A 20,811-nucleotide genomic window follows, 5' to 3' on the forward strand; every position below is an offset into this window, starting at 1 on the left:
TTGTTGGTGAAACCGTTAAAGAATGATGTTCTTCTGTTCTATAAATACATCTACTTAGTGTTAGCCTACATTAATGGAAACTTAGTCAAATTAGAAAATCCGACGCTGCAGTCAAATTAAGAAATCCAAGGATCCGACGCGGTTAAATAATCTTTAGAATCATATTTTTATTAGGAAGCCAAGGGATCGGACGAACGTCTATATAGGACATATAACCGATCGATCTCCATCGTGGAATGACGAAATCGGTGATCGGATTTGTAAGGCTACACACACCACTTCTTTTTATAATATAGATTTGATTGAGACTTTATAGTAATGCATTATGGATGACAATAAATAATTTAGTCAATCAAACAAGAAAACGGAAAAACAGCGTATCAAACCATTTACTTGCACGTTACAAAAGTACATATTCATGTTTTAAGTTGATATACTTACTCTTATTCATGCAGGTGCTTTAGAGAGGTATGGATTTTTATTCAGCTGTGCTGACTTAAGCATGTGTTGTGTGAGTTTAAACTTGGTGACAATGTGACTCCTTATATGCGATGTTGCTTATAGAACACGGTCTGATGCAATTCCATGATTTAAGTTCGGGATTTAATTTTGACAACAAATGCACATCATCTAAGACACAAAAACAAGGTAGTCGCATCGGGCGTGGGTCTTTGCTAGTGTGTACTAAAATTAACTTACTACCAAACTCATACACTTAAAATCACAAAATCCGGTGGGACAACTGTCCCAATTAGACCTTTAATAGCACCGTGCCTGCAGGAAGGGTAACGAATTCGTATAAAATAAAATAGCTTCCACCAATTGATCTATGATTGTTACTCCTTGCAGCAGTCTTGCCTACGACAGCAACTACATGTAAAGAAACAACGACGAACGATGTCGCCTCACCACATATGCAGTGACGACATGTGCCCTTCTGCGTCTCTGTAATAATTTCGCTTATTTTGATAATAACGATATCTATGACTGCAGATACCCACTGTAATCACGAATAATACGCGTTATTTACGACGTTTTGACCCTTCGCTTCTACTAATCAGCAACATCCCGTAATTATTTATTACACACGTGTCACTTATTCAATCTTCTTTTTGTTTCTTCTGCCAAACCAACCGTACCGACCAATAAAAACGGCCCAAACTGGAACTTTCCTCCAACGCGCAAGAACTGCCTGTTTATGACAGTTGAAGGCATAAATCCAACTGTATCTCACACCATAAAAATACCAACTCTAGCATTAGTTTTCCATCAAACATATCGAATTCCAAAACAAAATCTTTCGGTTAATCAGAAGAACTTCAGGATATTTTTAGCAAAAAACAAAACAAAGACTTACTTCAAATTCATATTCAGAGATATGAGAAACACTACAGAAATCAAGAGAAGTGATTCAGTTTCTTCTACTTCTTCTTCTTCCTCCTCTTCAAGTCCGTCAAGGAAGAATTCGCTGTCACCGAGATCAACATTAGAAAGATTAAGAAGAAAACTGTCATCTAAGAGAGGAGATGACCGTGAAGCGCAAACATACGGCGGGGGAGACCTCGAAAGAGTTTTTCGGTATTTTGACGAAAATGGAGATGGAAAAATATCAGCAGCCGAGTTGGAGAGCTGTGTTAAGGCAATAGGTGGTGATTTTACTAGTGATGAAGCAAGAAGAGCTGTGGAATCTACCGACTCGGATGGTGATGGGTTACTAGAGTTCAATGATTTTGTTAAACTCATGGAAGTTAGTGGAGAAGAAGAGAAAAATAATGACTTGAATGAGGCGTTTAAGATGTATGAAATGGATGGATCAGGGATTATTACTCCTAAGAGTTTGAAAAGAATGTCGACAAGACTTGGCGAATCCAAGACGACTGAGGAGTGTAGAACAATGATTCGTCTGTTCGATCTTAATGACGATGGTGTACTTAGCTTCGATGAATTCTCTGCTATGATGGTTTAATAATTCATTGTTATGTAAATTAAGTAAGTATAAACATGGGGGATGATCATAATCCTCGAAATTCATTTGTAGCTCTAACTCTTTTCATGAGATCAGTAGAAAATGTAATAAAAGGCCAAACTTGATAACCAGCTAGTAGTTCCAGTTGGGATTTGCAAGATTTGTCAATTTATGTACCACTTCCACACTGTAAATTGGATACTTGGATATCTATATATATAATTCATTCTTTCCATTGTGTTCTCTTGATAAGATTCTTAGGAGTACTCTTTAATGAAACCGTCAAACTGAAGTTAAGGTGTTTGGATAGCCAGAAGAAGTAGTTTTGTGGCTGAATTAAGTCGAAAAATCAAAAGTTCGCCCGGGACAAAATTTCAAAACAGCTTCTGAGAAGAAAAAAAACTTCCCTTCTGGTCGCCAAACATGCTATAAATTAGTGCCATGTTTATTGTCCTAACGCAACCCTGCGAGGAAAGAATGATGTCCAACAGAAGCATATCCCACCAAGTAAAGTCTGATCCCTCAGAGACCGGAATTTCAAAGTTAAGTTGGGTATAGGAGAATCATTTCCAGGCATAGCAAAACTTACAAAAGTCAAAATCCACTAGCTGGAGAACACGGTAATGAAGATTAGCGGCTAAATATATCTGATAGTGGAATGATAGTGCTAGAGAATGGAGATTGTCAACATGTGTTTACGTGTACGGAAAATCAAAGTCGTTTTTCTCAACTTAATTTGACTACAATCATGGAAAGCAGCAGGTTTCTTTCAACATAAAATTGTATACGAAACAAAGTCTGTTTTTACAACACTAAAATATCCGAGTCATACAAAGTCCTTCAGGACGGACTGCAGGGGAACAAAAAAAGAGAGGAGGAAACAGTCTGGTCTTTTTTGGGTCCTCCAAGATTTTGAAAGAAAAATTGCTTCAATCAATCATATAAAGAATAGAAGATTGCTAGGTCAAGCAAGTTCAAGACTTGGAATATCAGTTAACTTCCTCCTAAGATGATGGTCTAGACCAGACAGCAATTAGAAATGAGACTTCAAATAGAACATAGAGACCAAATTCCATATACGTATCTGCAGAACATAATATATACTAGTATATCCACATTGGAATTAGGTATTTACTATTTAGTATCTGAAATACTAGTCTGAGTAGGTAGCAATAATGATGCATCATAGTAAAGTTGAGCGTCTAATGCACCTCTTTCATTACTACCACTCTTTTCACAAACTTTTTGAACCCTGATAACAAAAGCAAGAAAACATCTACCCTGTTTTTTCACACCTTTCCTTAAACTCCATTGAGAGTAACCACAACTTTACGTGGAGTGGCATAGTCCCGGTGTTCGCACAGCCAAATTCCCTGAATAAAAAAGACAGAAAAATATCCATTTCATGTTTTTCCCATTTTCATTTGGATTAAAATGCTCAAATAGGCAAACACGGCATGGAAGGAAGAGAGTTTGAAAGAGAAAGCAGTGCATTGACAAGTCGAACACTAATAGAGTATAAGACACCAAGCAAACATTTTGCAAAAACAACAAATACATGTTCCTATTACCTGCCAGGTTCCCATGTTCAGACGTCCGTCGGTAATTGGAACACTGCATTGGGAAACAATATCAGGGTATGAAAACAGTTTATCTACTTACATAAAATATGATTTTGTTAAACTTAGGGGTATGGAGTCAGAGGAGATTCTCACGTGAGAGTACACCCAAACATAGACGACTTAATGTGTGCTGGCATGTCATCTGGACCTGCAACATTTGTCACGACAAATTCACATCATCCCTTGGATAAACACCCAACACAAGAACTTGCAACAACTAAAATCTTTCATGGTAAGAAATTTTTGCTTAATTTCCTGAATAAAGGGCAAATCAGATCTGCGTGCAATGTAAAGCAACTTATCACTGCTGTAAGACATATTCTCACAAAGCTGAGCCACCTGAAGCAAAACTCAGCCGAAATACTTGTCGATAGAATACTTATTCGTAGTCAATACAACCAATTCTCTATATAACTTGATAATAATGATATAACTAATATGAAGAAGTTTCAGTTCTTTAGCATTATAGACAATCCCACCCATATTTTCTATGGAATTCGAACCTGAACTCTATATATGATTCATTTTTTTTATCACATAGGCCATTGTTTCTTATTTCAGCATATATTTTTCCGCCTCTTCTCTACCTTTTCAGGGACGACTTCCGGATAGTTTTACATCTAGGATTTACATATACAACATATAGCACTGTCAAGAGTGAATTTCCTTTTTTGGATAAATTTAGATTAAAAAGAGTACGGGATTCAAAACTTGAAAACACGGATTGGGTTGCGCCATACATATGAAAGAGTATACAATAATGATGTTGATGTATTTGGCGAATCAAAAAGCCAGAATTTTCGAATGTAGGGGACTGCAATCCCAAAATACCCCAATAAATGTTTCCAATTTTGACTCAGGCAAACCCTTCATTGTCAACCTGTTTTTCACCTCTGCTCTCTCTTATTCAGTTTTTTTCAATATGAATAAGGGTTTCCATTAAACGATTAAAATGACAATCAATACTTCTCGCTTTTTCAGGAAAGGGTATTATATGAGGGAAAAAAACTCAATCAGTCTACAATTTCACCAGCGAACCTGGTAAAATCTACTTGTGGGGGCTCATTTACTTTGGTTGAAACTGTTTCCCAAAGTTATACAGCAGAATAACAAGTCAATAATCCCTAGCTAAGTTAACCTGATAGAAACTTGATTTTTAAAATTCCTTCATAAAAGTAAAAACAAGTAGGCATTGGTGGCAATTTGCAGATTGAAAAAGTGCTAGGTACAACATTTGATATTTCAGGGAGAAAAATTCAATGATATGGAGACTGGAGTTGTAGGTACCAACCTTCCATTGTATGCTTCCATGGTGCAGAAGGACCCTGCAAAAATGTAGAACGCCAAATGTAAATCCTTCAAGAAACCACTCAACAACACAAAATAATTAAAAGTAAGCTGCTAAGCTAACCTCTGGAACTATCCTGTTGAGGAAGGTCTCAGTATCACGTTGGACATCTGTGTCGTAATTCTCGTTTATGGTCAAAGAAGCACTTGTATGTTGCACTGGAAGTAAGACAAACTGTTCTTCAGCCAACAAGTATTGTAATTCAATGCAGAAGCTAAGGCATAGATTTGAAATCAGGCTTACTTACAGAAAAAATGTGCAAGGCCACATTTGAATCCTGACAAGTCTTGTTCAATTTCCTTCACTATCTAAAAGATGGAGCCATTAAGTGTAAGGTATATCAGTCAAACAGAAGGTAATGTAACTTAATACCAAAGAAAAAAATTCTGATCACTGCAAAAACAAAACATGATACCCAGAGCCACTTTAATCAAAATATCACAGCAGCAAGAAGATTCTGTTTGCATAATCAACATTTCAAAACAATTCATGACCGGAAACTGAAAACGGCATCACTACCTCTTCTCCATTTATGGGGATCTATGAGAGGATTTATGTTCTAAATCTTGGTTGTTCAATTTAAAGTTTTTGACCAATCCCATGTTTCCAATTGTGTAAAATGTTTCCAATTGTGTAAAAGTATTTTTGTCAACTAAACCCAAAATTGGGCGCTCTGTGAGATCCTCAGATACATGCATAAAACCCAATTTAAATTGAAATCCACAAAAACAACAAACACATACAAAATTATCAAAATAAATATCAGTTTGATCTTCTGTTTCTAGCTTAATAGCTTTAGACTGATGAGAGAAGTAAAAACACCCAAGTTTGTGTAGCTATTGACTATTGAGAATCGAATACATAATACAATGAAACGAACCGATTTGAAAACCAATAAAAAGAAACCCAAAAAATGAAAAGAACACCACTGAAAATCAATACTACTTGTTGTTATTCTACCTTGGGAGTGACGAGATGACATCCACGTTTCTGAGCAGGAAGAACAACCGTCTTCTGAGCCCATTTAGGAGTAGCCATAATTTTGCTATCGCTCAAAGTGTTCTGTTTGTACTGAGATTTTACCCTAACCGGTGTGGCAAGGAACGAGGGTTTTGCAGCGAAGAACACTGATGAAGTTTGCATTGGAAATGTTTTGGAGGACAAGAAAAGTAGATATAATTAGAATAAGGTCCTATGAAAGTCGAGACCAAAAGTATGAGCGCAAAGGAGTGAGGTTCATGAGAGTACGAGTGTGACACCCAAACAAGCTTTTGTGGTTGCAATGAGTTCAATCTTAGGCTAAGTTCAATCTTAGGCTAACGAGCATGTTTGGATACAGTTAATGCCCAAAAATAGCTCCTAGATAAAATAATATACTGTTAAAGTACTTTCTTTAGGTTCGAAAATCAAAATCGTACAAAACGAGTCTAAACCAAGAAGTTAGCCGTTCATGTTTTGCTTCGATTACAAAGAAAGAAAATGGGTTGATCTTGGAGGAGGGAAAGCAAAGAAAGTTGAGGAAATCAGTGGTGATTGAATTGGGTGTGAGGTTACTGAACTATGGAAGAAGAAGAGCTTGGGAATGATAAGCTTGTTCCGTCTTCTGAATAGACAAGGTAATCTATTTATATTTGTAGGGAATACTCACTGTTTCCTCGTAAGTAGTGGAGGTTGTGGAGAGATGGAGATAGTGGGATAATGGCGTGCTTACGCCTATGATGTTAGGGAAGTTTCTGGAAACCGTAAACCACCATTCCATTACTTAGCCACTTCTTTTAACCGCTCTCAACCGTTGCCACTACTTGTGACTTCCTTATCATGGGATGTTGCCATGCCACACGTTGTTGTAAACCACCAGACCAATACCCATGAATAATTCCTCCATGTAATATTTTTTGATTTCTCCTAGGAATTAGTGGAGTCATGGATTGTCTCTAGTCTTATCCAGGTTTCCACGATATACTTGAATGAGTAATAGCCTAAGCTAGCCAGACTTTGTCGAAGTGGTATAGCTTGAAAAGACAACTCGGATCCAAAGTTATGTGTGACTAATAATGAGTTTTCCATAAGATGACATTGTAATAAGCTATCCACGTGCACCAAGTTAATAGCTAGCTAAGTCGTGACACGGGACACGACCTAGTCCATAGCCAGCCGAGTCGGCATGGACATGGGTGCTAGTCTTGGAGCAACGTAGCTGTGGCCATATGGCTGGGCTAGGCCGAGAGGCAAGGAGGTCGTGACTACTAGCTAGACCGGGCAAGACTAGGTGGTCTTGGCAGGGTCGTGTCTAGGAGACAAGGTGGTTGTGTCTTGGCCATGGATAGGCCGAGACAAGGAGGTCATGGTCACTAGCTAGATAGCCAAGAGATACGGAGGCCGTGACTACTAACTTGTCTAGGCTAAGAGACTAGGAGGCCGTAGCTAGTTAGGCTAGGGACAAGGTGGCAGTGGCCACTAGATAGGCCAAGCCAGGAGATAGGGAGGTCGTGGCCACTAGCTTGACCAGTCCAAGAGACTAGGAGGTCGTGACCTGATGGCTAGTCTAGGCTAGGCCGGAAGGAAAGGTGGTTGTGGCCACATATAGGCTAGGCCTGAAGACAAGGAGGTCGTGGCCTGATGGCTAGTCTAGGCTAGGCCGGAAGTAAAGGTGGTAGTGGCCACAGACAGGCTAGGCCTGAAGACAATGATCCCGTGGCCAAGGACATGTTAGGCCTGAAGACAATGAGGTCGTGTCCTGATGGCTAGGTTAAGCCGAGAGAAAATATAGTCGTGGCCAAAGTCATGGCCAGGATGACAGATAAGGAGGTCGTGGCCTGTATATCTAGTTGTCTAGCTAGGGAATTGGTGGCCACGGCCTGGCTATCTAGTTAACTAGATAGGAAATTGGTGGTCGTGGCTAGGTTTTGAGACCCAACCAGATAAGCCTGGCTATGGAGTGCGGTCATGTTGGCGCGTGCACTTCATTTGTAGCATATGAAACATATTCGAGGAATTTTTCCGTGGAAATTCTGCGACCCGAATTAATATTCCAAATATTATGCTATAACTTATTCTGAATATTTATAAATTATACCATCAGTATATACTGATTAATACTAAGGGTGCACACGGTACGGTTTGGCTCGGTTCTTGACGAGACCGAGTACCTGTACCTTACACCCTTCGGTTCCAAAAAAATGGACCGGTCCCGGTACCGAGTACCTCGGTTCCGGTTCCATTCTGGACCGGCCGGTTCCGGTCGGTACCGGTACCGGTTCCGGTTCCATTTCAGGGGAAAAAAAAAACAGAAACCTACTGCCCTGTTTTTTACTTTTTTACCTGTTTTTTTACCTATTTTTCAATATCTCAAAGCAACAACTAATAAGTAGCAATATTAATAGCAAACCAAACAAACAATGTCTTGAAAATCTTAAAAAAGAAGTAGCAGTAGTCACAGACACACACTAAGTCTTGAAAATGAGAAAATATGATAAAAGAACAACTAGCAGTCTAGCAGTGCTGCAGTAGCCTTGAATATTGATCTTCTAATCCATGTCAGCAACACTTGTGGTGTCATCATTGTTAATAGGACCAAGTAACGCTGCAAAAAAATAATAATAGCAGTTAGTAACCATTAGACTATATCTATTACTGCCAAACACAAGTAATAATGTAATATGTTATCTTCTTCAATTTCAACATCATCATCTGGTATGTAATCAGATAGAAGATCAAGTTGTATTGGCTTCCTTAGCCAGCTTTGTGTGCAAAGCAATGCCTCAACTTTCCTTGTAGAAATGAAATAAGAACTCAACTGAAGCATAAATGCATAAAGCATAACTGCATAAAATGAAGACCTCAAAGGAAATAAAGACATTGTATCATACTTCATACATATAAAAGTTCATAAATATTAAAAACATTGTTCTAAGCATAAGTGCATAACTGCATAAGTTCTAACTTCTAAGCATAATTTCATTAAGCATAAGCATAACTGCATAACTGCATAAGTTACAACTTCTAAGCATTATTGCAACTTCTAAGCATTCCACAAGGCAGAAGTTCCATTTCTGGACATGTTAGCCCTATAAGTCATTCCACAGTAATTGCAAGAGGGTTCTTCAACATTTCTCCGAGTGAAATGACGCCATATTTCCATCACTGACAAAGTTGGCACTTCCTGTATTTGAGCTCAGTGAATAAGACATAATACATGTGAACAGTGAACTAGTACATGAAATTTAACTATCTTCAATCCTTAAAGTGGACTAGTACATGAATAAGAAGAAGAAAACATGTAATCTAGTAAACAGTGGACAATCATTTATAGTGCTTACATGTGAACATTTAAAGTTTAGTAATTTGTGAAATCTGTTTAACATGTGCTTCTAGTACTTGTGTGACATGCAGTTAAGAAAGAACATAAAGTTCAGTAATCAGAAAGAGGATATGTACAATGCGTTCCATAAAATTCTTTAGACAATGATTCCCATTCTATAGAAGAAGATAAAAATGTTCTACTGTTATGAAATTGTAAAGTTCAGGATTTTTCTACCTTGTGCAATTGATGCAGTCCTGCGGCTCCTGCCTTTGATAATGTACCTTGATTTTACTTGTCAGGCAATTGCTCTCAATTGGTCTCAATCTTTGGCCTGTAGAGTGGGGTAATGTAGCTTATGATCAGCAAAATCTGGCAACTCATTGCTTATAAATTGCCACTCTTAACAATGACTGACCCAATCTTATACAGTCAATTAAAAACTCGTATAGGAACACTAAATTTGGTGGTTAAGCTCAAAATTATAAAAAGATGCATTGAAATTGTATGATAAAATGCCTGTTCTACTTCGATTTCCCAGAATTAAAATTAAAATCTAATGAAACACAATTAGCCAGGAATTCAACAAACCCAAAATAGAGACACGGAAACAAAAGGCAAGAATACTTACAGAGGTAAGAGTGGGCTACACAAGGTTCTGTGAACTGGTTATCTAATTACTTGTGAAAATCCATACAAATACCTCTGGAAGTGAACAATTTAGCTTTCTATTTCAAATATGATTCATACTAACTGTTCAAAAACATTCATCAATAGCCTTTAAACTAACTCAATCAAAAGAATGGTAAACTAAATACTCAGAGTCAAATTCAACACCCATGTTAACATTTTATCAGCATTCACAAAACTAAAAAACAACTATTAGTCTATTACAGAATTTTTTAGGTAACCCTAGCTTTAGAATAGCATTTCCATCTTCACGGCTAAACTACTGCTCATGAATCAAAGATCTAAAAGCAAAAAAAATCATCCAAAAATGTGACAGAACACTAAAAGCCTAGATTTAGTTTCAGAAGTGTAAAAGAAACAACATCCATATGAAGAAGAAAAAGATCTTACGGTGATTGCAGTGAATCCTTTAAGCCGCTACTCGCTATGAAGGTTTGGTGGGAGATGAAGAAAATCCTTTAAGCCGCTACTCGCTAGAGAAAACAAAAATCCGTTAATCTCAATCACAGATTCACAGACATGCATACAAAAATTAAAATCAAAAAATTAAAAATTACTTACCACCGGAATTGTTCTTCTAATTTTCTTCACACCGGAATTAAAAACGAAGAGACAGACGAAGTAATACGGTTTGAACTTTTAATCGTTTGATTGAAGGTTAACAAAGAAGATGAAGATCAGAAGAAGGGGAGAATTTCTTCTCCTTCTCAGAGAGAAGTACTGAGAAGAGGCGAGAAAAAATTAAGGGAACTGAAACCCTAAGAATTTCTTCTCCTTCTCACAGTGAGCTTATATACCCCCTATTAATCTAATGGCTGAGACAGATCCCTTATCCCCTAAATCTAACGGTTAGAATTATTCGGGACTTCGGTCCGGTACGGGACGGTTCATGTGTTGGACCGTGTACCTGTACCCCCAGAGCTCGGTTCCTATTTTTGGGACCGGTACTTGTACCTTGTACCTCGATTCGGTCCAAAATCAGGTACGGTTCCATCGGTTCCGGTTCGGTCCGTCGGTCCGGCTCGGTTCCTGTGCACCCTTAATTAATACATGACAATTTGTATGGCCGTGCATAAAATAATGAGAGTTCAGCCGAGTCAAGCTCTAAAATCTTGCAGGCATATTCAAGGCCAGTATAGCCGATAGATGGATACGCATTCTCAGTTCTCTTGTGGAATATAATGTAGAAGTACGAATTTATAATTCTGATGCCGGGTCAGGAATTTATACATATTTACAAACATATGTAGAATACCGAGAGTTCATCTGGGTGAAGCCCTAGTACATATATAATTATAGATATGTCTCTGATGTAGGTTCAGAGGCGATTTTTACAAGTTTTGCCCTTGTCAAAAAACCACCATCAACAGATACACAATTTTTTTTTGAAGTAAAATGTTTTTAATTCTGACATTTGGGATTAACTTATTCTTCTGGAAAAACAGAAGCACTTCTATTTCTGGCAACCTAAGTTTGACTATCATCACACCCCATCACATTAACTTTTTTGATTTTGTATCAATTGAGAAACTATCTTTTTTTACTCCCTCGTCCCTCCATCCCGACAAATTCTCCAAGATTAAAAGATTAAGAAGTTTTTGCATTTCATACATATCCATTACTTTTCATGTTTTTTCTCTAAGATTAAAAGATTAAGAAGTTTTTGAATTTCATAAATATCCACCACTTTTCATGTTTTACGTTTTATCTCATTCTTAAGACCAGAACATCGATGCCACAGTGGGGTGCGCCGACTGAAGAAAAATGACAACGTTGATTGCATAACGTGTTATACATCCATTTTTTTATTGGAATGATATTGTTGTGCATATATTTTTGATTGATGCATAAACTAAAATTTGGGGAATCCTTTGTGGTGGTTTGCATAATTGTGCCTAAAAGAATAAACACCTATAAATTTTTTGTAAAATCTCCAAATTTGATATTGTTGTTTGTACTCATTATGTAGATCTTTTTACAATCTTTCGAATGAGATAAAATTTGTAAAATTCCAAGGCACGAATTTTTAGATATGTCATATTCTAGTTTGCTTGTCAATTATACTCCTGAAAAAATAAGATACATAAGGAGTTAAAATAATTGAACTAAAATGAAGGGGGCATTTTCAGTTTTTTAATAGTAACTATTTCCGATCTTTTTATCAAATTGCACATTTTTGTTAGTCATCATTTTACAAAAAAAGTAACCACAAAAGGACTCCCTCCCTTTCGGCCATCCGGTCAGTCGGGCCAATTATAAACTTTAATTAAGTTGTGATAATTCCACCGAAAGCTAACAATAACAAATTCTCAAGCTAAATGGTTTAGTTCTAAAGTAATTATTTGAACTTTAAACTATCTAGGGCTGCATCGACGAATATTCACAGTTGAGTTCTCTAATATGAGATACTTGGTTGTGATCAGACTCTTTTAGTCCCGATTTTTTGCCTTCTGAAAATGCTTGTGAATGGCCATAAGACTTAGTCTAAATCTTAAAACTATAGGTTCAAAATAGTAAACTTGTTTTATCGCTAGGTATGCTCACACATCATATATTTTGCGGCAGTGTCGCCATAAGGACCGGGCTAGTGAAATTGTTTCTTTATGTTATTTGAAAGAAGAAAGGTTAAATGTTTAATGTTAGAATAAAAATCAAATACCGTAAACAATTTATTAAGAACGGGTACATAAATCTTCTAAAAGTTTTATATTTAAAGGGTTAAGGGTAACACACTGGTTACTGCAATTGTCAGTATAGCAAGTAGCCAAAATTATACCTAGACTCTCGTATTCCAAGTGAAGTGATAATCAATACCTCATCGATGGGTGTGTCAATCACCTCATATTTTCTAGTGATGCATCGGCTAAACTCAAGGTCGCTACCTTCATGACAGGTGAAACATAAATTCAGAAGCAGAATTGTCCTCATGTTGCAAAAGTTTACCGTTTTTTGCTACGCCTCAAATTAGCTGAGAGATTTAGATAACTCGTTATGTTATTTAAGAGGACTATTCTGCAGGAAGTGAAGAAAACAACAACTACCGGAGAGAACTATTTTTACGGAAAATCATTGTATAAAATACTAAATGAAAATAATTCTACCACAAACAACTTGACGACGAAAAAATCACAGGTTTAACAAGTTGTTCTTAACACATAGTTCGGGGGTATACTCAAGAATGAACAATGATATCCAGAATAAGACTGCCTGATATTGCTTGTATCAGCACAACACAAGCTACCACTCTTTGAACTTAGCAAAAAGGATTGGAAGGGAAGTAAACAAGCAATGCGCAAATCAAAACAAGAAGAGGTGAAAATAAGACGAGATTGTTAGAGCACTGCTCGGTTGAACCCAACAAGCGTTGTTTGTCATATTTTAGTATCAAAACTGATAAGTCGCTTGATTAGATTAGTAGAGTCAACTTCATTAGGTTAGACTAGGAAGTCTAGAAATGTTGAGACAATATTACTCTGAAGACCTAAAGATTCTGAAAACGTATTGACATCAAAAATGATATCATCCTTCCACTGGAGGTTAGTACTACATGACTTGACTTGTTTCCAATTTTATATCACAAGCTTTCAAGTTGTTTTTTATTGAAAACATAACATGCGAAGTTATATACATGAAACTCTAGTATAAGAGACTTGACCATCATATTATGACCAAAGTATCAAGGAACAATATATCAATAATGATGAATGCTTTATATTGGTATATTGAATTATGAAGTATCTTTTGAACTTGGTAATTGTGACATCAACATAATCTTTATAACTCGTTACTAGACTGTGTAGTGAACATATGTTTGATTTCATGTGAATCTGAATCTGATAGCTTGTGAATGTAAATATGATTATTTCGGTAATCTAGATCTTGATTGATCTAAACCCGATAGAGGAGTTTACTTGTTAAATGGAAGAGCCTGTTGTTGATGGTGGTTTTTAGCCTAGGGTTAAAATTTTAAAACCTTACATCTGATGTGACGTCACTCTATAAGGAAATGGTGCCGTGAGTGCTAACCTCTCCACCGACATATTTATTGAGCCGTTCAATATACTTACATGAAATTTATCCAGACTGGCGAATGTATCAACCATCCCAAATGTTCTGTATATTTCGACGCCTCGCCTATTGTTTCTACCCAAAATAAATTCTAGGAACAAAACACGATTGATTGGTGATGATTAAATAAATTAGGGTTATGAAATACATTGAAGAATAATAAAAGAGACAAAGAATTTAACGTGGTTCGGCAAGTTCTGCCTACGTCCACGGATGGAATCCCGCAGGGAGAGATTTTATTGATATGATGATTACAATAGTTGTGTGTGGTTAGCAAACCTAGAATTCCGTCCCCTTTGAGTTGGATTTTGGCTTCTTTTTATAGGCAAAAAATCATAATCTGGTTCCATAATAACCCTAGATTTGTAGTTATCCAAAATAACCACCTGGATTTGTACTTATCCTTATTTGTGTCTATCCTTGAAGATCCATGTCTATCTTGAGAGATTCTTGTATATCTTCACATGATTTGAGTTTATCTTGAAAGATCTTTGTATATCTTCATAAGATTTGTATCTATCTTGGAAGATTCTTATCTATCTCCCAAGATTTGCGTCTATCCCAAAATGACTTCCAAATAAGTCTTTTGGGCTTCTATATAAGCCATGGAGGTTTCCTCAATAAACCCACTGGTTTCCACAATAAACCGTATTGGGCTTCCTCAATAAGGCCTGTGGGTTTCCTCAATAAACCCACGGGTTGGTTTCCTCAATAAACCTCCGGACTTCCTCAATAAGTCTGGTCTGGGCTTCCTCAATGTTGGTTTCCTCAATAAACCTCCGGACTTCCTCAATTAGTCTGGTCTAGGCTTCCTCAATGTTGGTTTCCTCAATAAACCTCTGTACTTCCTCAATAAGTCCGGTCTGGGCTTCCTCAATAAGCCCTGTGGGTTTCCTCAATAAACCCAGGGGTTGGTTTCCTTAATAAACCTCCGGACTTCCTCAATAAGCCCTGTGGGTTTCCTCAATAAACCCACAGGTTGGTTTCCTCAATAAACCTCCGGACTTCCTCTATAAGTCCGGTATGGGCTTCCTCAATAATCCCTGTAGGTTTCCTCAATAAACCCACGGGTTGACGTTATTAAATAGCTTGTGTGGCACGCACGTACACTATTTGAATAGGGTACAAACATCGCCCCCTCTTAATTCTCAACTTGTTGAAGAATTAAGAAGAGTATAATCCTGGCAGTCCGTCGCATCGTGCCTACGATGACCCCGTTACTTTTACAATCATCTTGTCGCGAATTTAGCGTTACTAACTTTTCGGAGTGCGCCCGGGTTTATGTCAACATTTCTAAGTATAACAATTATACTTTAAATTTCCATGCACCCTCATACTGCAGGTACCTAGCACACTGGAAACACGTTCAAAGTACCAATAATGTACTAAAAAATTTCTTATATAAATTTACGCACGTACCGGCATGTGAGGCTTGGCGTGTAGATGTGCTCTCTGTTAGCACTTCCTTGTTTTGACCTGGAGTTAGTGACCAGCCACTTTGTTGTTTCTCTTTCATCGAATAGCATTTTATTTATCTGTTTTCCACTTGTTCGAATGCAGGCACCACCAGTAGCTAACCAGGCACGTTAATTGCCCAACTACTTCGGTCTTGCTTTGGCACATTTTTCTCCATCTCTTGGGTAAGGTGACCACTTTAAGGTGACCATTTTACTCTTATTATTGAAGTACTTCTGTCAAAACACTTCGTCTTTGTTTTTCTCTTTTCTAGAAAAACATTACAACTATTTCCTTGAAAAGTAAAACAATTTGTTTTTGTTTTTATTTCCCCAGGCATTCGTTCCTTCAACCTTAGCCGCCCCCATTACTTGCCATGATACTGAAAAAGATGTCTTATATTGTTCGACATCTTTAAAAAATTTGCTTTTGATTGCATGCTCGGGGTCACTTTAGGCGCCCCCCAATATCTGTAAAAAATATTCCCAAATAAAAAATATGCCCCCCATGTGAAGCAGGAACTAGATCTAGTATATCCGTTCCTCACTTGCTAGACGGCTTTGGGCTTATGATCAGGTATCTCTTCCGTTGCCTTCTTATTTCTGGTTTCATCGTGATTTTTCCTTTTGGAATCGCCCTCAAGTGTGAATAGGGATATTACAAAGACGCCCCCAACTATAATAACCTGCAATAAAATGTGCTCATGTGCTAGACGAGACTTTTTTCCACGTGGTGGACTTGTGATGCTCGAGAGCTAGTCTAGTCTTGAAAGGAATGTAGTGTGTGCTTGCGGCCGGGGCAAGGATTTTTGCTCGCAACGTAACAAGGCTGAAGCGCTCGCTGCTCGGGCAGGATGGCTGTTGCTTGTGTTGATTACGAGTCTTTGGACCAATATCGGGCATTGAACTCGTGGTTGAGACGAGACTTTATGCTTGCCAAGGTGCAAGTCTCTCATACTCGCATGCAAGGAGAGATTTTATGCTTGCGATAAGAGCAAGACTTATGTGATCATGTGCAAGGTGAGGCTTTAGGTGCTTGCGATGTGATGCAAGGCTAAATATTGAAGGGTCTAGGCAATCCTCATCTCGCACTCGATCATGTCGCTGATCACGAACCTCGAAATCGATTATGTCGTTATCCACGAACCTCGAACTCGATCATGTTGTTTCCCAAGTGCACAAAAAAGTTTCTAGAACACAGAACTTTTTGCTTCCATGCTGTAGTGAATCGAAAGACGATTTGAACGAGCCAAAAATCACTCCATTCGGACTTAAAACGAGGAAGTTATTGATGAAACAATATTTGCACGAAGCACGCGTGAAGAACAACTACGGTTACTGAGTCATGTTCTATTGCACAAATGGTGGTTCACACAGTTGGTCCAGAGTGTAGAACACGGCTGGTGGTCACGCGTTCGAATCCCAACTCGCGCATATTTTTCTTCATTTTCTTGAAAGGAAGCGTGGCACACTATACTGACATGGATTGCTGACTGGATCCAAATGCTGACAAGGAAGTGAATCACTGGACCGACGTAGCAGGCAAAGTGCTGACGTGGCACAGATCCATGCAACATGTATAATGACGTGGCAGTACTGATGAAAGGCAGTTGGTGACTGTACATTTGATGTTGCCATGGCGAACCGCGATTGTACCTTGTTTGATGACGTAGCATGTGATGACGCGGACTCTTGATGCCATGGAGTCGAAAACGCAGACGTGGCTTGATCCTGCTGACGTGTCATCGTGGTGATATGGCATGAGCTTGCTTATGTGGCGCCGTTACGACGTGGCGCGATGATGGTGACGCGGAACTAGATGTTGACGTGGAACCATGGTGACGTGGAACCATGGTTACTGACATGGAACCGATGCGACGTGGCGCGATCATGTTGACGTGGCACTAAATGCTGACGTGGCACCATCCGTCCTGACGTGACAGTTCCCAGTTGGTCCGTTTCAGAAACTAGCAGATTACTGACGTGGCTAACGGTGATGTCATGGAGACCAGCTGACTGGACCTAAAGACGTGATGTAGCATGGCGGTCGCTGAGGTGTCAGACTCTGACTGGTCGCTGAGGTGTCAGACTCTGACTGGACCAATTTGGACCGAAACACGTGTCAGCCCTAGATTGGATGAGCTCTGTTGATCCGATACGTTGAATCTGAAGCTGGATCGAGGCTGGACAAATCCTATGGACAAGATCCTGTGAATCTGATGGTGAAGATTCGCTTCATCAGGAGTTGTACGTGAGGCTGGATGAACATTAGGTTTCCGCAACACTTGCTGTTACTGCTTTGGCCACGCTTTATTCAACTCGTGTAACGCTTTATTCAACTGTTTCGCAACAATTTCTTCATCTTCGTAACAGTTTCTTGAACTTTCGTAACGGTTTCTCTGAAACCCTAACCTTTTTTTTCCTCTTCCGAGACGTTTCTGCAACTCTGGATCACAACGTCCAAGATCACAATGTTTCTACCTTTTGCAACTTAATCTGAAAAAGTTGTAAACTTTCTGCAACTCTGTTCGCAACTTTCTGGATCACAACTTTTCTGAAAACTTCCTGCAACTTTTCTCCGAAAAGGTTGTAAACTTTCTGCAACTCTGTTCGCAACTTTCTGAATCACAACTTTTCTGAAAGCTTTCTGCAACTTTCTACGACAAAGTTGTAAAGTTTCTGCAACTTCAGGGTTGAACATTCTAGAAACTTCTGTGACTTTTAATAGTAACTTGCTGGATCTTTCTACATCGTTTCCGAGAATGTTGTGAACTTGTTTTTTCCATCTTTCCCAAGCCTCTTTTAAACCCGAATGTTCAAAAACACTTGGAAGGAGAAACTTTTCTCAAAGGGGAGCACGATCTTTTGGTCGGGTCCCCTTAGTCGGCGCCAATGTTTGTACCCAAAATAAATTCTAGATACAAAACACGATTGATTGGTGATGATTAAATAAATTAGGGTTATGAAACACATTGAAGAAAAATAAAAGAGACAAAGAATTTAACGTGGTTCGGCAAGTTGTGCCTACGTCCACGGATGGAATCCAACAGGGAGAGATTTTATTGATACGATGATTACAATAGTTGTGTGTGGTTAGCAAACCTAGAATTCCCTCGCCTTTGAGTTGGATTTTGGCTTCTATTTATAGGAAAAAAACCCTAATCTGGTTCCATAATAACCCTAGATTTGTAGTTATCCAAAATAACCACCTGGATTTGTACTTATCCTTATTTGTGTCTATCCTTGAAGATCCATGTCTATCTTGAGAGATTCTTGTATATCTTCACCTGATTTGAGTTTATCTTGAAAGATCTTTGTATATCTTCATAAGAATTGTATCTATCTTGGAAGATTCTTATCCATCTTCCAAGATTTGCGTCTATCCCAAAATTTGGGCTTCTATATAATCCATGTGGGTTTCCTCAATAAACCCACCGGTTTCCACAGTAAACCGTATTGGGCTTCCTCAATAACACCTGTGGGTTTCCTCAATAAACCCACGGGTTGGTTTCCTCAATAAACCTCCGGACTTCCTCAATAAGTCTGGTCTGGAATCCTCAATAAGCCCTTGGGTTTCCTCAATAAACTCACGGGTTGGTTTCCTCAATAAACCTCTGGACTTCATCAATAGGTCCGGTCTGGGCTTCCTCAATAAGCCCTGTGGGTTTCCTCAATAAACCCACGGGTTGGTTTCCTCAATAAACCCACGGGTTGGTTTCCTCAATAAACCTCCGGACTTCCTCAATAAGTCTGGTCTGGGCTTCCTCAATAAGCCCTGTGGGTTTTCTCAATAAATCCACGGGTTGGTTTCCTCAATAAACCACCGGACTTCCTTAATAAGTACGGCCTGGGCTTCCTCAATAAACCCACGGGTTGACGCTATTAAATAACTTGTGCGGCACGCACGTACACTATTTGAATAAGGTACAAACTCCTATATTCACTTAATATAAGTTCCTTTGAATTCCTTCTGGGCTATGTTCTCCGGCTGAACCCTTAATATTGATATGGCATGACGATTTGTGTTCACTCGCAGCAGAGTAGCACAAATTTCCAAGTATCAAGGATAAGGTCTTTGCATAAGGTATTCAATCAGAAAAAGCATGCTGCTCTCTGGCAATGAACTTAAAAGAACTCTATGTCAACACATATAATTTAATCAATTGACCTGACTAACTTGCAGAAGTTAGGGTTTTGCGCCTCGCGCAGTATATCAGACGTTGCTTGTCGAAATTAAACCTAGGCAAACTAGGTAATTAATCCGCCATGGATTAGCAGGTGCAAAACCTTACTCAGAATCAAAAACCAGGGAGCCGCAACAGCAAAGGGAGGCGTGGCCATGCCTTAGGACAACTGGCGCCACTTACCATTGGCCACGCCCCTTCCTAAACCGGCCCTATTTCTCACGACCAATCGTGTCGCCTCAAATTAGCCACGCGCACATAAGTTGTGGCTGGGCCCATACTTGCCGGACCCACTTGTCATCGACCAATCAGGTTGCTCTAAAGCCGTCACACTCTCACCAGAAATGTAGCCACTCCCATGCTTGGTCGTCCCTCTTTTAATCGACCAATCAGGTCGCTCTAAAGCCGCCACACTCTCACCAAAAGTGTAGCCGCGCCTTATGTTTGGCCTCCCCCTTCTCTTGGCCAATCAAGTCGCTCTGAACTTGCCACCATACATTAAAGTCTAAACGCACCCTGCCGCACCACCATAATAACTGGCAAGTCAAACGCGCCTTACCACAACAACATTGTAATACCCTGCATTTTTTGTCTGGGTTTTAGGTATATAAAATGGAGCAAAACGGTATGGAAGCCCAATACATATATTCAATCAAGTAGTTAGCTAGCCCATATAATCTTTAGGTGTGTCATTTTAAAATAATGCTTAGAATTTTAGAACTTGGAAAATATAAGAAACTTAAAGAAAAAATAAATTTAATTAGAAGTAGAATTTATTAATATGATTTATGAAGTTGTGCTGTTTGAAAGAGAATTAAATGTGTGAAGATTTTATTATATCATTTGGAATGAAAAAAGTAGACTGAAATAGAGAGGTAAACGTTTCACTCTTACAAACAAATTATAATGATATTAAATATTAATTGAATGATGACATTTAAAATAATTAAGTTATTATAAGTTTGATGTAGTGCATACATTTATGGACTAGTGGAATAGAAATACAATCAAAAATGCATGGAGTCTAATAAGATTGTTTTTGTACATTTAACAGAGTTAATGCTTGAGAAATTTATGTATAGTAATTATTCTTATTTTAATATATTAGTTAATTTATATGGGATGAAAATTGAAAGTCTTTCAAACTTGTTAGATGCTTCCTCTTATTAACATTAAATT

At 38.4% G+C, this 20,811-nt stretch overlaps 2 protein-coding genes and 1 long non-coding RNA gene across 3 annotated transcripts; 1 reads left to right on the forward strand and 2 right to left on the reverse strand.

The window, feature by feature from the left end:
* Window positions 1–1,168: 1,168 nt before the first annotated feature.
* Window positions 1,169–2,201, forward strand: LOC113356738 (putative calcium-binding protein CML19). The gene has a single exon (XM_026599946.1). It carries the CDS (start codon window positions 1,199–1,201, stop codon window positions 1,964–1,966), a length of 768 nt encoding a protein of 255 aa, XP_026455731.1. The 5' UTR covers window positions 1,169–1,198; the 3' UTR covers window positions 1,967–2,201.
* An 807-nt stretch (window positions 2,202–3,008) lies between these two features.
* LOC113356740 (UPF0047 protein YjbQ-like) lies at window positions 3,009–6,174 on the reverse strand. The gene is made up of 7 exons (XM_026599948.1): window positions 5,897–6,174; window positions 5,184–5,244; window positions 5,000–5,094; window positions 4,880–4,913; window positions 3,682–3,736; window positions 3,538–3,580; window positions 3,009–3,339 (listed from the first exon to the last, which is right to left on the reverse strand). The coding sequence occupies exons 1-7, from the start codon at window positions 6,077–6,079 to the stop codon at window positions 3,268–3,270; spliced, it is 543 nt and encodes a 180-aa protein (XP_026455733.1). The 5' UTR covers window positions 6,080–6,174; the 3' UTR covers window positions 3,009–3,267.
* A 2,861-nt stretch (window positions 6,175–9,035) lies between these two features.
* Window positions 9,036–10,557, reverse strand: LOC113361445. Its single transcript, XR_003365122.1, has 3 exons — window positions 10,317–10,557; window positions 9,474–9,570; window positions 9,036–9,098 (listed from the first exon to the last, which is right to left on the reverse strand). It is a non-coding gene; the product is annotated as an uncharacterized LOC113361445 (long non-coding RNA).
* Between the last annotated feature and the right edge of the window lie 10,254 nt (window positions 10,558–20,811).

This window comes from Papaver somniferum, chromosome 3 (genome assembly GCF_003573695.1).
Source record: "Papaver somniferum cultivar HN1 chromosome 3, ASM357369v1, whole genome shotgun sequence".
In the NCBI taxonomy this organism is placed as follows: Eukaryota; Viridiplantae; Streptophyta; class Magnoliopsida; order Ranunculales; family Papaveraceae; genus Papaver; species Papaver somniferum.

Excerpts from the sequence above, each read along its gene's own strand:
- LOC113356738 (XM_026599946.1), top strand. The coding sequence starts at position 1,199 with ATGACAGTTGAAGGCATAAATCCAACTGTATCTCACACCATAAAAATA.
- LOC113356740 (XM_026599948.1), bottom strand. The coding sequence starts at position 6,079 with ATGCAAACTTCATCAGTGTTCTTCGCTGCAAAACCCTCGTTCCTTGCC. Across the intron at positions 5,245-5,896 it reads GTCATCTCGTCACTCCCAAG|ATAGTGAAGGAAATTGAACA; the intron begins GTAGAATAACAA and ends TCCATCTTTTAG. Across the intron at positions 5,095-5,183 it reads TGGCCTTGCACATTTTTTCT|TGCAACATACAAGTGCTTCT; the intron begins GTAAGTAAGCCT and ends TCTTACTTCCAG.